At 54.3% G+C, this 15,732-nt stretch overlaps 1 protein-coding gene across 1 annotated transcript in view; it reads right to left on the minus strand.

The window, feature by feature from the left end:
• The window catches only part of ITGA2 (integrin subunit alpha 2), a 74,226-nt gene that overhangs the window by 16,865 nt on the left and 41,629 nt on the right, over nucleotides 1-15,732 (minus strand). The window contains exons 11-20 of the mRNA XM_036020160.1: nucleotides 15,166-15,304; nucleotides 14,167-14,312; nucleotides 12,388-12,531; nucleotides 10,149-10,352; nucleotides 9,304-9,440; nucleotides 7,020-7,159; nucleotides 4,340-4,491; nucleotides 1,898-2,008; nucleotides 1,254-1,336; nucleotides 220-361 (exon numbers count right to left, since the gene is read on the minus strand). Of these exons, the coding sequence (XP_035876053.1) occupies nucleotides 220-361; nucleotides 1,254-1,336; nucleotides 1,898-2,008; nucleotides 4,340-4,491; nucleotides 7,020-7,159; nucleotides 9,304-9,440; nucleotides 10,149-10,352; nucleotides 12,388-12,531; nucleotides 14,167-14,312; nucleotides 15,166-15,304 (1,398 nt within the window). The remainder of the gene's footprint in view (nucleotides 1-219; nucleotides 362-1,253; nucleotides 1,337-1,897; nucleotides 2,009-4,339; nucleotides 4,492-7,019; nucleotides 7,160-9,303; nucleotides 9,441-10,148; nucleotides 10,353-12,387; nucleotides 12,532-14,166; nucleotides 14,313-15,165; nucleotides 15,305-15,732) is intronic.

Below are 15,732 nucleotides of genomic sequence, written 5' to 3' on the forward strand. Positions count from 1 at the left end.
AGTGAGTGCAGCTTGGAGCTTCTGAGCACCGCCCGGCGGCCGTGCCACACAGGTGGCCGGGGGTTCTGCCAGGGCCCCAGCCACGCGGCGGCGAGACTCGGGGCAGACAGAGGAGAAGCTAGACACAGTGTCGGGCCGGTCCTCACGGGGTCTAACTCGCTGGGAGCCGCCGAGCCAGGACGGACAAGGGGCCCCGGGACCACGGGCGTTGCCACCTACCGGCGGGGACATGGATGCGAAAAACAGGTTCTCTGAGAAGTCCACCACCAGCCTGGTGTTGTACGCACTTTCCCTCTGGTTCCTCAGCGTCACCGCGAAGGGCAGCCTCCTGTTCTGCGTGCTGACCACGAAGGGCTGGCCTCTGTCACAGAAGGGGGAGGGGGGACAGTCACGGGGGGGACCAGGGGCCGGCGTGCAAACGCCTCGTCCGTGTCAAAACCAAACTCTTTCGGTTTGTTTCGAACACCGAGGGGGTTGCTTAATGATAAACGGTTTCACTGCAAAGCGATGCTGACGATAAACAAGACGCTACTGAGCTCTCTTCTCTGCTGCCTTCGGTGGCGTTGCAGGAGAAGGAGCCACCTAAATAGGGACTTTTTTGTTTGTTTTTTAAACAATTTTTATTTTATTTTATTTTATTTATTTATTTTTCAAAGATTTTATTTATTTATTTTTAGAGAGGGAAGGGAGGGAGAAAGAGAGAGAGAGAGAAACATCAATGTGCGGTTGCTGGGGGTCGTGGCCTGCAACCCAGGCATGTGCCCTGGCTGGGAATCGAACCTGCAACACTTTGGTTCTCAGCCCGTGCTCAATCCACTGAGCTACGCCAGCCAGGGTTTATGGACGGCTTTATACCTCTTATTGTTTTATGTCTATATAATGGTAGAAATTGAATTTAGATTTTAAAAGTCTTGATCAGTTATGAATATTTCTATTGTAAAAAAATCTCCATAAACATTCACTTGAATAACACAAATGAATGTGTCTGTTACTTCTACATTGTACACTGAACTTTATTTGTTTTTCAAGATTTTATTTACTTACTTTTAGAGAGAGGGGAAGGGAAGGAGAAAGAGAGGGAGAGAAACACCAATTAGTTGCCTCTCACATGCCCCCAACCGGGGACCTGGCCCGCAACCCAGGGATGTGCCCTGACCTGGAATTGAACCAGCGACCTTGCGGTTCACGGGATGACACCCAACCCACTGAGCCACAGCAGCCAGGGCTGCGCGGGGCTTTACAGTCAGACTCACTGAGCAGCCGGCACCTGTTGGACCGTGAGCACGAGGTCAGAGATGCACACGCCGTCCTCTCCGCAGTCCTTGTAGAAGGGGACCTGCAAGGGGGGACAGTCCCAGACACGTGCGTGTGAGAATGTGCAGGCTGGCACGGCACACACGGCATCATGCCATTCACACGAGGCTCAGAACCACGCCAAGCCACACAGAGTCTTAGGAGGGCACACATGTCTAGCAACATCAGAAAGAAAAGCAACAATCAATGTGAAATTCAAGGAGATGACTTCCCCGGGGAGCAAGGGGAATGTGGGTCTGCGGGGCTGGGGAGTCGCACGAACGTCACAGCTGTCGGTGACATTTTGCTTCCTAAGGTGTTTGCGTTATTGCTCTGTGTTTCTTCAACGCAAATCTACAGACCGCCTTCGTGGGGCGGGGGGCTGGGCGTGGTTCACCAGGCTCGTTGGGGGGGAACAGGGCAGAGACCAGGGAGGACACAACTCTCAGCCTCCGTGGAAGTCATGTGCTGTGCCCCTAACCAGTGGTGTTTCATTCAGAAAGTTAACGATTCAAAGGCTGGGTCCTGAGTACGTACAGGCCAAGCAGCCGTGAGCGGCTTGAAGCTCAGTGGGGGGAACCGGAGGCCGGGAGGCCGCACTTACGCTGAAGACCTTGGCGGTCTCGGAGTAGGCTTCCAGGGCGGGGCTGGAGCCGGGGGCCGCCAGGCTGATGTTCACGCACAGGTCCAAGGGGCTGACGACGTCCGAGGGCTCCTAGATACACACGCGTGTGCGTGCAAACACAGAGGCAGGCGATTAGCACACGGAAGCTTTCCGACAGGGGTGCCCAACCTTTCGGCGTCTCCGGCCCACCCTGGAAGAGGAAGAGTTGTCCTGGGCCACCCATTCAATGCACTACGACATGTCATCGCCAAAGAATCTCACGACGTTTTAAGTAGATTGACGGCTCTGTGCCGGGCCGCGCTCACGGCCGTCCTGGGCTGCACGCGACCTGCGGGCCACAGGCTGACACCCTCGACTTGAACCCAAGAAAAGGGCCACAGTCTTGCTGCGCATTTTCAAGACCCTGGCTTCTTCCCTGTTGCCCTAATTCCGCTCTCCGCCTCCCCACTGCTGAGAAACCTCAGGACTGGGGTTCAGAAAAAATCAGAAGCAGCAATTCTTAGTCAACCCTCAGTCGTCTCGTCACGTGTGCAGAGGGGGGTCGTAGGCGTTTAGAGGATTGCGTCCAGTTTTGCTCAGAGACATATGCTCAGAAGCCCCTGGGTCAGGGTCTGGCTTGTAGGTCGTTGGCCCTGGCCTTTCGCCTCCTGTCGCCAAGGCCTGGGCATCCTTAGGGGTCCTGGGAAGACCTCTGGAAGGGAAGGTGACGGCCTCGCAGGGACGGTGCTCAGAGTGATGGAGAAGGTTCCCTTCCTCAGTCGGAACCTAACTCCGCTCTACAAGGCCTGACCCAGAACCAAGCCCCCAACTTCTGGCTCCAGCTGACCGTTAGCAGCTGCTCTCTCCTCACACAGGTGGGATGCTACACATCCCGGCCCGCAGTCAGGAAGCCAACCCCAGCCCGTACACCCTATGCACTTGGCCTTCAGCGTGGGGGCGGGGGCGGGCCGTGTTTCCCAGGCCACTTGGTTTCGGAGGCGTCCTGTCTAACGAAAAATATGAAACTGCCCCAATGGGGTTGAGAGTGCCGTCTAGCGATCCCCGCGCAAACATGCGCCCCGTTGCTGGTCGGGAAAGAACCAGGTGCCGAGGGGGAACACCGAGACCTGACTTCGCCTTTTCCGGAGCGGTGAGCACTTGTTACCAGCTCCACTCACAGCGGGGACCGCTCCTGTCCCCAGCCCTCTGGAGGCCGGACTCCAAGGAGACGCCTCCTCACCTGGCTCAGTACTGGCACGCACGACCGACCTCCTACTGGTATCAAACATGATGTTAACGGGAACACAGTCTCCTAGTGACGGAAACAGCCCGCAGCTTCTGAACACTTCTCCCACGAGAAGGAACGGAGTCTCCTCGGGAACTACAGCCCGGCTGTCTCGTCCCCCGACTACGGGTGACGTGTTTCATCAGCTCCACCCGTCAGTGCAGGGACGGCCGAGAATGGAAGCCAGCCTTCTTCCCCTTAAATGACCGATACAGTCGGCCCCTGACCTCCGCAGACAAGGAACCTCTACCTGGAACAACGCACGGCCGAAGCTGATGCATCGACCCACCCCCTGGACGTGTTCCCAGCTTCAGCACCCAGCACCCCCTGCGCTGTGGTCTCTGCACCATCTGTCCGCACTAGGAACTCCTGGGGGTGCCCCCGCAGCCCGTATCTTCCTTGACCTCCAACCCCCAGACTGCTGGGGGCAAGGACCCAGAACACACATTGTGTCAAAGTTTCCTTGGCAATCCTTACGCGTCGTACACTCTCTGACAACCGCATTCTACAGAAGTTCTTCAACGGCTTCTTCGAAAATGGTTTCCTGCGTAAATTATACTTCCAAACAATTGTGTGGTTTCCGGGGAGAACTATGCCTATAATCCATAAAGTAAACTTCCCGTTGGAAGTGTTCTCCTCTTGGAGAGCATCTTCCTGCTCGGGAGGTTTTCTAGACCCGTCTGAGTGAGCGTAACTGTGGCCTAAGGTCAGAGCCGATCGTTTTGACCCGAAACTCTGCCGTCCGTCACCTTTGCTAACGAAATCCAATCATGGAAAAGCACCATTGAAATTGTTCTTCCCAGCACCTTAAAAATGAAGACAATTTTTCCAAGATAGGAAAAATGTCAAAATAAAGCTTACGGGCCACTCACCCTCCCTGTTAAATATCTAATGGAGCGCTCTGTCCTTGCTGTCTTTAAGAACCTTACATGTAGCCCTGGCTAGCATCCCGGATAAAATTTAACGCCCCTGACCGATTAATGATGGAGTGTGGCCATGGATACAAGCAAAGGAAAGGTGCGTCCCGTTCCTAGAGCAGGAAAACTTTCACTAGGGAGACAAGCATCTTCTGACTCATCAGCGTCCACTGGGGCTGGCCCGCGGGGACCGGCCCGGAGGAGGAGGAGGGCGAGGAAGGGGAGACTCGGAGGCCTCACCTGGATGTTGATGACGAGCGTGGAGCAAGTCTGTGCCTGGCCGACGGCCACGTCCTTCTGCAGGGTCCTCTCGTTGTTCTCCTGGAACAAGCCCCTGGAGGTGACCCGGGACGAGTACAGGTCTGCGTCGATGGTGATGTTGTATGTGATGGCTGTGGGAGACATCATACAAAAAGGTCACGACAGACTCTTTCAAAGGAAGAAGCATCCCAGTCTTATTGGGTCTTATTGGGCGAAGGCTCAGGAATGAGAAAATATAGAAATGAGCCCTGGCTGGCGTAGCTCAGTGCGTTGAGCGCGGGCTGCGAACCAAAGCATCGCAGGTTCGATTCCCAGTCAGGGTACATTCCTGGGATGCAGGCCATGGCCCCCAGCAACCGCACATTGATGTTTCTCTCTCTCTCTCTCTCTTTCTCCCTTCCTTCCCTCTCTAAAAATAAATAAATAAAATCTTTAAAAAAAAGAGAAGATATAGAAATGGTCTTTCCATGGACACAGGGTGAGCCGTGGACAGCCCATGACATCTGCGATTCTGGCTCTGGTGACAGACGTGAGTGTGGACACAAAGACGTGTGATTCAGAGAGATGTGGCTGGAGCAGGGAAAGACAAGTGGGGTCGCCACCGCCTGCTGAGTGACGCTGGCCGAGTCACCACCTCACATTCTGGTTTCCAAACATCGTTCGGAACTCGATGGCACAAAAGGAAAGAAGCAGCTATTGAGTGCCCACCCCGGAACACATTCTTACGTGTTACCTTATTCAAGTTTTACAGTGCACCGGAGAGGAGGCATCACTATCTTGTTTCCCGACAATGAACAGAATGAAAGAGGCGAACTAATTCACCTCAGTCACCTCGCACAGCGAGGGCACGAGCAGAAATAAAATTCAGGTGATTCGGAAGCCAGAGCCCACGCTCTCGCCGTGTCTGCAGGTGTGAGGGTTCACTGCTAGGTGAGAGGGGCTGAGGTGCCGCAAGGGAGCGGGTGCGGTGCCGGGTGTGTCGGGGTGCTCCCCGGGGGAGGCACGCAGCCTGGCAGCGATGAGGCTCTGATCAGACAGACTTGGCTTGAGTCCTCACTCTGCTTTGAGGAGCGGTGTGACTGTAGGCCGTGTGTTAAACCCCTTTGAGCCTCCATTGCCTCATCAACAGAGCAGATAATGACACTGAGCCAGGGAAAAGGAAATGGAAAACCAATGTCTAGCCCTGGCTGGTGTGGCTCAGTGGATTGAGTGCCAGCCTGACAACAAAAGCGTCGCTGGTTCGATTCCCAGTCAGGGCACATGCCTAGGTTGCAGGCCAGGTCCCCAGTAGGAGGCACATGAGAGGCAACCACACGTTGATGTTTCTCTCAGTCTCTTTCTCCCCCCTTCCCCTCTCTGAAAATAAATAACTAAATTGTTTTAAGAAAGAAGCCATTGTCTACACTATGGCCAACCGAAGTCTGCTGACCGCGTGCTAACATCAAGGGAGATCCGGCACTATTCATAGCATCGGCTGGGGTTACTCGATCTCATTTTATTACTGTTGATATTTTAAAGGTTGAGTAGACTTCCAAAAATGTTAATTATAGATGTTACCTTTAGAATATCTGCTAGAACTATTGTATGGTTTTCCCAGGCATGTCTATATTCCCAGTCTTTCTGTTGGTTCACTCGTTAACTGCGGAGGGAAGTACCTGCGGGAACTACCGCTTCCTACAGTTTAGAGCCAGAGACCGATGCAGCGGGGACAGAACCCACGGCCGCAGACAGAGGAGGTCATTTAACCGAGTGCGAAGTCGACCGCTGCTCGTGGCGGGGGCCCAGACGCCACCGCAGCGGGTGGGGTGGGATGAAGGGGCAGCGAGGCGGTGAGGAAAGACGTGAGAGAGGAGGCGGGACCCGGCCTGGCCCGACAGATGCCTTGGCCAGTCCCGGAGACGGTGACAGTTCCTGCTGACCAGTGCTCGCGGGTTTCCTCCCTGTCCCCAGCTGATAACACGCCCCAGGCCTCTGCTCACCTCTCTGGATTGTTTAGGAAATGGAAGACACTGGGCAAGAATTATGTGTTCTTTTGTACGATCTGTCACTATTGCATGCTCACTGATCCCCGAAGAGCAGGGCTGATGTCCGGTGCTCACACTGGACACCTCTGCCTGGACCATGGCCCAGCCCACAGGGGCGCCTCCCTGCACCCAGGCTGCAGGGAGGGGAGGCGGGGCGAGCCCAGGTTTCACAGGGGGACCCCGGGGGAGAGAGACACTCGAGGGGTACAGTTGGGAGGTCCCGTGACTATGTCATAGAGACTGCAGCAGATTATCACCTGCGGGAGATGACGGAGGAAGGTCACTCAGGAGTGCCCGTCCTTTCGGCCTCTTGGGCCACACATTAAATACACAAACAATAATGAGAACTGATGAGCAAAAAGAAAAACAAGGTTTTAAGTAAATTTACGATTTTGTGTTGGGTCGCCTGCAGAGCCATCCTGGGCCGCATGCGGCCCACGGGCCTCGGGTTGGACACCCCTGAAAGCTTCCCGCCTGGCTAGCCCCTCCCGGCCACCGCACGTGTGTGGCCATTGAAGTGCCTGCAACTAAAACCCTTATTTCCTTTGGTCTGCAAACTCAAAGGTAAGTTGCGTTCAGGATGAAAGACCTTTAAGCCAACCTGTCTCCATTCAGATCGTTGCCAGTCCACTCACCCACGCGGTTGTCCTGCTTGGGAGGCCTGAACTTGGCACTGAAGCAGAGCGTCAGGCGCACCTCGGCGTTCTTGTTGGACAGAGAGATCTTTTCTGGTGTGAATGAGGCCTCCATTGACACGTCAGCGATACTCTGCGACCTGAAAGGTGCAGCGGACACAGGTGAATGGCCACATTGCTGAGGGCCGCGCAGGGGACCAGGGCCACCACTCCCCAGTTATTCTCCCCACCCCTGTCTCAGCACTGCAGCAGTATTTTATGTTGGAAAGCTCTGGGATGGTGGTGGGGATCATGCTTTTTGTTCTGTTTGTTTTTATCCTCCCCCAAGGGCATTTTTAGAGACAGGGGAAGGGCGGGGTTGGGGGGGGAGAGAGAGAGAGAGACGTGAGGAACATCGACTGATTGCCTCCTGTCCGAGCCCCGACTATGGATCAAATCCATAACCTAGGTATGTGCCCTGACCAGGAATTGAACCCGCAACCTTTTGGTGCACAGGATGATGCTCCAACCAGCTGAGCCACACCGGCTAGGGCCACCTGGGCAAGGTGCTCTGCCCATGAGCTCTCTGAAGGGTTCTCCACACACGTGGCCTCATTGCTTCCACAACATTCCTACGCAACGGGCAGGACAGATGTCATGTCCACTTAGCAATGGAGAGTCTGAGACACAAAGACGTTTGTAGCTTCACTGAGTGACAGGTAGTGGTAAATGGTGGCACATGAGCCATGAGAGCCCACAGCATCCTCATCGCGTGCCCGTTGGGATTTCTCCTTCACCATGACGACCCCTCGTAACCCCCCATAACTATTTACAAAGCACCAAGCAGGCATCGGTAATTTCCCTGTTCCTACAAGGACTCCAACAAGACAGAGAAAACATTTTCTCTTAATTTCAGGATGCGAGTCCATTGGAAAATCACTTTGATAATTTATCACACATCTACCAGGGCCCCGAGAAGCAGCCAGAAAGCATCTCATGAGCAACGCAGCCCGTCCATGCGCCCACACGGTCTGCTGCGTCCGGGGCAAGGCTCTCGCCGTCCGGCTCCGAGACGCCGAGCGCTCGTCCCAGTAGGAATGGCACCGACTGAGCTGATTCTGCACACTTGTCTTTCAAAAGTGATCCTCAGGAAGTCACCCAGGAAAACCAGCCTCGGCACCCAATTAGAATGTGCCCACAAATGTGCCATTAACCCAGCTTGACTGAACGTTGATGAGTTGATTTCATGTGTCTTGACTGTTTTAGAGAATCAAAGTCACCTTCCAGGAGAAGGGCGCAGCCACTGGGGGCCACACGATCTAGAGTGTGCCAGCGCGGTGGTGGCTGCGGGGCGGCGTCCATGGAGGTGCGACTCCTTCTTGCTTAAAGTCAGTCACGTGATTATGCCATCACCCCTTGCATTTTCCAACGGTGTGCTGCTCCTCACTGATTTACCTGATTTTGTTCAGTAAATGTTGGCTTGTTTTTAAAGTCTCAAGCATGATCCTCGAGCTTTATTTCCCCACGTAAAGATGTCATTAAAACGACGCATTTTGTGGTTTAGAACCACGCGTGAGGCCCCGTAAACAGTATCGCCACACTCAGAAACGACACGACACCCCGAGTACTTTCCTGTCCCTGATGTGCTTGGGCGCCGAGAGCACGTTTTTAGACAGAAACCAGTGGCCGGAAGGCTGCGCCCTGCCCCCCCGGGGACTCTCGCTCCAGCTCTCCGCTTCTCTCTGGTTCCATCTCCTCGCCAGCCCCACACACTTGTTTTGTCCTTGAATCATATGGGCCTCGGATCCCTAACTGTCCCCCCCTCTTCAGCTCCTCCTGAGGTCACGGAGAGGTCACTAGACCGACCTCCTGGCTTCTTGAGGGTGACGAATAGTTTTGAAAGGCGCGTCTTAACCACCCAAGAAGTAGCGCTTCTCTCGTGTGGTCTGAGCACTGGGCGGGTCTGGGCCACTGCCAGGGGGCTGCCTGGCCATGGACGGGGTGGGGCCAGGCTGCCTGGGGACGCCGGTCTCAGAGACCTGGGTACCATGTCCCGGGGGTTGTCTGCACCACTCCCGTTTCCGCTCACACAGAGAGAAGCGGCACCAGATGCTGCTGTGAAACAAGTGGTTTTTATCTCCCACCAGGGGACACGGGCTCCTTCCGCCATGCCAACCAGGACACCTCGGTGACCCGGCGTCTCGGACAGCACGGGTGGCGTTCCTGCACGACCAGCACAGCGGTCCACCTGCTCCCCAGGCCCGGTGTCGGCCCACTGCTGCGTGCCTGGCTTCCCCCGACTCACCAGAGCTGGACCACGCGCCCGAAGGCACCGACAGACACGTCGGGGATGGAGTCCCCATTGAGGTCTGCGTAGCCGTCCAGGGACCTGCCGAAGAACTGCAGGGGGCTCCGGAAGGCTCTGTCGGATCCCAGGATTTTCTGAAAGGACACGGGTGACGTGAAATTACAGGGCGCGGCCACTGAGACGGACAACACAGCAGCCGCTGCACAGCCCGCAAGCTCCTCCACACGGCCACGCCCTGGGGACCTCGGTCTCCGAGAAACCCCATCGATTTTCCGGGCTCTTCTTATCTGACCTTTTTTTTCATTCCTGCAGCCACATTGTCATCAAAGAGACAGCACGAATCTTTTAACATAAAACCACAAACCAGCACAATGAGGTGGAGGAATAGTGGCCTGGGATGGAGCCGGTCAAATTCAAGGCCGAGTCCGGTCTGACCTGCCTCCCTGCAGGTACCCACCCCAAGCTGCTTCTCCTCCCCGTTTGAAACACCTGATACCTCCCATCTCTGGACTCTTATTCCCTGTTTCATTGGAAATGTCCCTTATCATTTATTACTCTGTGGAACTCTTTATCCTATTCATCTTATTTCTCCTCTGTCTCGTCCACAAGGCTGGATCGGTAAGATCCACGACGAGCAGACGTTTGCCCGGATGTCTGCAGCGTCCGCAAGGCCTAGGACAGTCCCGACCCTGTTAGGAGCTCGCTGAGCAGTGATGGAAGGAGGGGATGACGCTGTAAGACGGGAAGGGTGAGCGGAGGGGTGGAGCGAGATTCCCAGTCGCTCTGGCACAACGACGACAATACCCGCGTGTGAGCACGCGGCCAGGAAACGCGCGCCTCACCTGCGAGCACTTGGTGCGGATGGTGCCCTGGTGGCCGTTGTAGATGTACACGGCACCGGCGTTGTGGTTCTCCAGGGGCGCCCCGACGATCACGTCGTTGAGGCCGTCCATGTTGACGTCCGAGAGAGCCGCGATGGCCGAGCCGAACCGAGCGTTCTCCGCGCCCTCGGGGCCTTCCAGGAACCGGTGCCAGTTCAGAATGCCCTGCGGAAGGGGGACGGGCAGGATTACGGCAAACCCGGCAGCCCTGGAGATTAAAACTCACAGCAGACGAGGCCGAGCCGATGCAGTTTACAAACTGGTAAACGTGGCCAGGGCTCTAAACCCCGAACTCACAATTCCCAAACATGCTAAGAATTTCAAGCAATGATTTCTGTAAGTAAGGTCATAGGATGTGGGGTCATAAGTCAGGGTGAAAGGGGGAATTCTCCTTAGCGACCAGCCTACCTAGAACACCCGCTCCTTTACCTCCTTTCCCCTCAACACTAACATCTGCACCTGTTTCCAACCTCGATTTAAAATGTTTATGGTGAAAATGGAATATGCTGAATACAATTAAGGTACAGACAAAATAAAATACAGTATCTTAATTTAGACCTTTACGTAAAACTTACTCAACAATGGCATAATTATAATGGTATAGGAAGAGAACAATGAGATTGTTAATATACACGATAAGAAACACTAAATAATCCCACCCAAAGAAAATCCATTTCCTTGTAAAAGATGCAGATTTTTTTTTTTGATTTTGAAATCAAGAATGGAAATATTTCACGACTTCACAAGACGGCAACATTCGTTACTATGAAACTGGGTCAGCGCTGGTTCCCCCTCCTCTATGGTCAGCCTCTAGAAACCAATTTGCTGCTGAGTTTGAGAAAGTGTTGGATCTTCTCACCTTCAGCAGTTATTGATGATTCATAACAGTTGACAAGCAAGAAATATTTAAGAAACTGAGATTTGGTAAATTTTCAACCAAGTAGATAATGCCCTTTCCTTATTAAATGCTCAACTACACATTCTCTATATTCTTTTTTTTTTTAAGATTTTATTTATTTATTTTTAGGGAGGGAAGGGAGGGGGAGAGAGGAGAGAGAGAGAGAGAAGCATCAATGTGTGGTTGCTGGGGGCCGTGGCCTGCAACCCAGGAATGTACCCTGGCTGGGAATCGAACCTGGGACACTTTGGTTCCCAGCCCGCGCTCAATCCACTGTGCTACGCCAGCCAGGGCTGGTATTCTTTAGAATGGTTTTAATTGCTTCTGCTCAAGGTAATTTTACATCAATTTAAATAAGTTAGGGCACAACACCCCATCAACTATCAGGTGGTGTTTACTGTATCGACAGCAGCTCCTCTTTTCCCTCCCCGCTTCTCTGTGGTCACCTAGTTTCTTCCTGCGTCACTGTCCTTATGTGGACGGATGTAGAGAGCTTTGTCTTCCAGTTGGACAAACTGTTTTTCCATGTTAGAGAATGCTGAGCTTTATGTGCGAGGACTGGAAAGTTAGGAGTTGGACATACACCTAAATGTTACACTGAGCAGTGGAATTTCCTCACTAAACGAATGCACAAAGTGTCCAGGATTATATGGAGGCTTCCAAAGTGCCTGGCACAATCCGTCCATTGCAGGTAAGAAGTGAGTAAGATTACTCTCAGCTGTTATTATGGCAAAGAAGAACAATTGGGTAAGATACTTGGAAAATACACAGATGTGTGTGTGCATGTGTGTGCACTTAAAAACGACATGCACGTATAGTATAATGACTTTATTTGTATAAGAGAATATGTATTCAAAGACCTCTCATGGAAGATGTCAGTGCGTAACACATTAAGCTCTAGATTCATGTAATTTTTTTCTTTTTTTTTAAGATTTTATTTACTTATTTTTTAGAGAGGGAAGGGAGGGAGAGAGAGAGAGAGAGAGAGAAACACCAATGTGCGGTTGCTGGGGGCCGTGGCCTGCAACCCAGGCATGTGCCCTGACTGGGAATCGAACCTGTGACACTTTGGTTCGCAGCTCAGGCTCAATCCACTGAGCTACGCCAGCCAGGGCAGATTCATGTAATTTTTAAAATTATGACTAAATGGTGACATTCTCAAAATGAAGAAATGTGATCCATACTGTACATGAAAACCATTATTCAGGGACAATAGATTCTCTCCAGGTACATGCAAACATGCAGACGAACACCCATTTACCACTAGGAACGCGAACGAGGCCAGCGCAATGACGTCGTTACCTTCGTGATCGTGAACAGGTAGACGCGCCCCTCCTCCTTCTTCAGGTTGTTCATGTACATGGGCGCGCCCACCAGGAGCACGTCCGTCACGCCGTCTCCGTCCACGTCGACCGCGCACAGCACGCTGCCGAAATAGGAGCCGATCTGCAGTGGGAAAGCACAGCACCCTCAGGATTCCCGGGGTCCGCACACCCCGGCGTTACACTGACCTCGTGTCTCCTCACGCGACAGAGGCAGAGCGAGTGTTGACTCCTCGTGAAGTGCTAGAAACCTACAGATGGGGACACCCCCGTCTCTCAGGCTGCATCGTCATCACACACTCGGCCCTGACACCGCAGGGTGCACACGAACCACCAAGAACAACCTTTAAAACATACAGACTCCCAAGCCCATTTCTAGGGGTTCTGAGGCAACGCCTGGGACTCGGTCCCAAACGCAGCATTTTTATAAACCCTCCGGGTGCTTCTGCGGCTGGTGGGTCCGAGCCCACACTGAGCAGACGCAGCAGGTGTGTTTCGGAGAAGAGGGGGAGGAGGAGGGAAAGGGGGAACACATGTCGTGCTTCCACGGAAAAATGCACTACAGTAGAGGAGAGTACCAAGTGTCGTGTGACCGGGTTGCAGGGGGGCAGGAAGGCTTCGGAAGATCAGGTATTGCGGGCACGGCACCTTAAGAGACGCCAAGGAGATTTCTAAGTGAAGAGGGGCGGGGACACATGCGTGAGGTCAGTGTCCCTGGGCTGATCAGGGACAGGAGGGTCGTCGCCGGACAGGTTGGGCTGGGAGGGTGAGAGGGAGAGGGGGTGAGAGGAGGCAGGCTGGGGGTCGAATGTTCAGCCACGTTCAGCCACGTTCAGCGCATGCCCCAGGAATACCTCTGAAGCGTTCGGAAGCGAGTGAGAAGTTATTTCTTCTGCAACATTTTCATTGTTTTTTTCCCCTCAAAATAAAAGCAGCCTTTTAAAAAATGTTCAAGAGGAGGGAAAAGTATGTGACCACAACTGGTTTGTGGTCGAGGAAGTGGAAGACTCAGGTCCCGAAAACCCAGAGAGGCCGTGGGATTGGACTCACTCCCGGAGAGGAGAAATCTGCACAGGCCGGTTTCTCCAAGGCAAGGAAGAAACTTCCCGGGGGGCTGCCAGAGACCCGTGGGGCTCACCGCACACAGGTGCCTGGGCCGCGAGTCAAAGCTACTTGGGAAGGAGACGGGAGTCTGCCCGCTCACCTCTGCCCCCATGGGCCACACCCGAGACCATGGTCACGGTCGTTTGACTATGGAACTGTCACACATCAGAGGGAAGTGGCCGAGAAGAGAGTCACTTTGGGCGAGCTCCAAGCGACAGGACCCCACTCCCTTCTCATTATTTCTCCTCCAAATCCTCGGTTCCCGGTAGAGGCCTGCCCACAAACCAGCGGCCAGGTGCCCGTCGCTGGGGCTAAACGATGCCCGGCATTCTTCACCCGGGGGTCGAAAATGTGGAGTGGGAAGTGGCCCAACGGTGCAGGCCGTGTGGCCCGCTGGGGCTGGGTTTGAGTGGCAGCCCCACCCACGAAAGCCACGCGACCCGGAAAGCTGGTCGACCTCTGCGGAGCCTGTCGGGAGGAGGCGGCAGGTCTCGGGGCTGCTGGGAAGACCTCAGGGACATTCGAGTAAGTGCACGCAGGTGGCAGTCACAGGGCAGGCCCTCGGGGGGCGCTAGTCTCCCTTCCCTCCACCTCCCCGCCTGCCCCAGCTCTGCCTGCAACCCACGTCGCCTTCTCAGTGAGGAGTCCCCTTTACCTGGTCGCCTCTGTGGGCCTGAACCACGGTGACGTTGCCGCTGCCGCTGACACGGTAGAGCACTATCTGGCCGGTGTAGTTTGCCCGAGGGGCACCCGCGACGAAGTGGACCCCCCTCCCGGTAGAGATCGCGGCCACAGAGTAACCTGGGAGAGACAGAGTCACAGAGTGTAGCAGGCGGCCCGGGCGGGCTCCGCCGGCAGAGGCGGCCACAGGCCCTTGGCTGCCAGCTGTGCGGCGCGGCTCCGTGTCCTGAGCCTGCCCCCCGGGGACATGTCCCGCTGTTTCTAAGATGAGCTGCGCCTGCGCGTTGACCGGTGGCACTGCCCTGCGAGGGCAGGACATCAGACTCTACATTCTGGGTTGTCCCCCCAACCGGCCACTCAGGAACCTGGCCCACAACGACTGTTTCTCTGACGAGTCAGTCACCAAATGGGTGAGACAGGGAAGGGTGCAGAGTGGGGAGAACACGGGCTTGGGAGTTGGACGGTCCCCGCTTCCGATGCTGGACCTGTCACCTTGAGGCAGATTAGTAAGCTCATTGGCTCTCAAAGGCACAGTGGGGACAATGAGATCCCCCTCCGAGGGTCGTGGGGAAGGTTTAAATGGTCATGTAATTTCTATGGACAGCCCAGGAGCTGCCCCAGAAGAAGCGTCCAAAATCGGAGGCAGCTTGTCGTAGGAACAGAAGACCGGGAACTCTGCATTTACGAAAGACCATCCCTTGCTGTGTGGGCTTTTAGGAACCGCTTCCGTCTGGGAGAAACACAGGAACCCCACCACCCCGAGGGCCGGAGAGACCAGCGAGTATAATGCAGGTTTCCTTAGGGAGTTGTGGGCGCAGGTCTGATTGGAGACACAAGTACCGTGCGGAACGGAAGGGTAAGTAGGTGACCGTTAAGGGCCGGGCGGAACTGACCCCGGAACCCCACAGGGTGGGGCTCCTTGAAGGGAAGGGAGGGTCAGGCTGCTGCGGAGTCCGGTGCTGCCGGGCCTCACCTAAGTAGGAGCTGTGGTTTCTGTCTTGCAGAATCTCCTCGAAGGCCTCCTTGGGGAAGATCAGGGGTCCGCGAGACGTCTGCTGAACTACGGTCCCGCTCCAGTCGTAGGCTCCGACGGCGCCCAGCATCAGGACATCCTGCAGTGACGGGGAAGCGAGGAGGGAAACACATCTCCTTTAATGTGTAAGGACTCAGCCCTGGCTGGCGTGGCTCAGTGGATTGAGCTCAGGCTGCGAACCAAAGAGCCGCAGGTTCGATTCCCAGTCAGGGCACATGCCTAGGTTGCAGGCCACAGCCCCCAGCAACCGCACATTGATGTGTGTGTGTGTGTCTCTCCCTTTCTCCCTCCCTTCCCTCTCTAAAAATAAATAAATAAATCTTGTTTTTAAAAAAAAGAAAAAAAATAAAGAAATGCAGAATCTCAGGCTGGTCCCCAGACCTGATGGGACTGAATCTGGAAAGAAAGAAAGAAAGAAAGAAAAGAAAGAAAGAGAAGAAAGAAAGAAGAAAGAAGAAAGAAAGAAAGAAAAGAAAGAAAGAAGCAAGAAAGAAAGAAAGAAAGAAA

This window comes from Phyllostomus discolor, chromosome 3 (genome assembly GCF_004126475.2).
Source record: "Phyllostomus discolor isolate MPI-MPIP mPhyDis1 chromosome 3, mPhyDis1.pri.v3, whole genome shotgun sequence".
In the NCBI taxonomy this organism is placed as follows: domain Eukaryota; kingdom Metazoa; phylum Chordata; class Mammalia; order Chiroptera; family Phyllostomidae; genus Phyllostomus; species Phyllostomus discolor.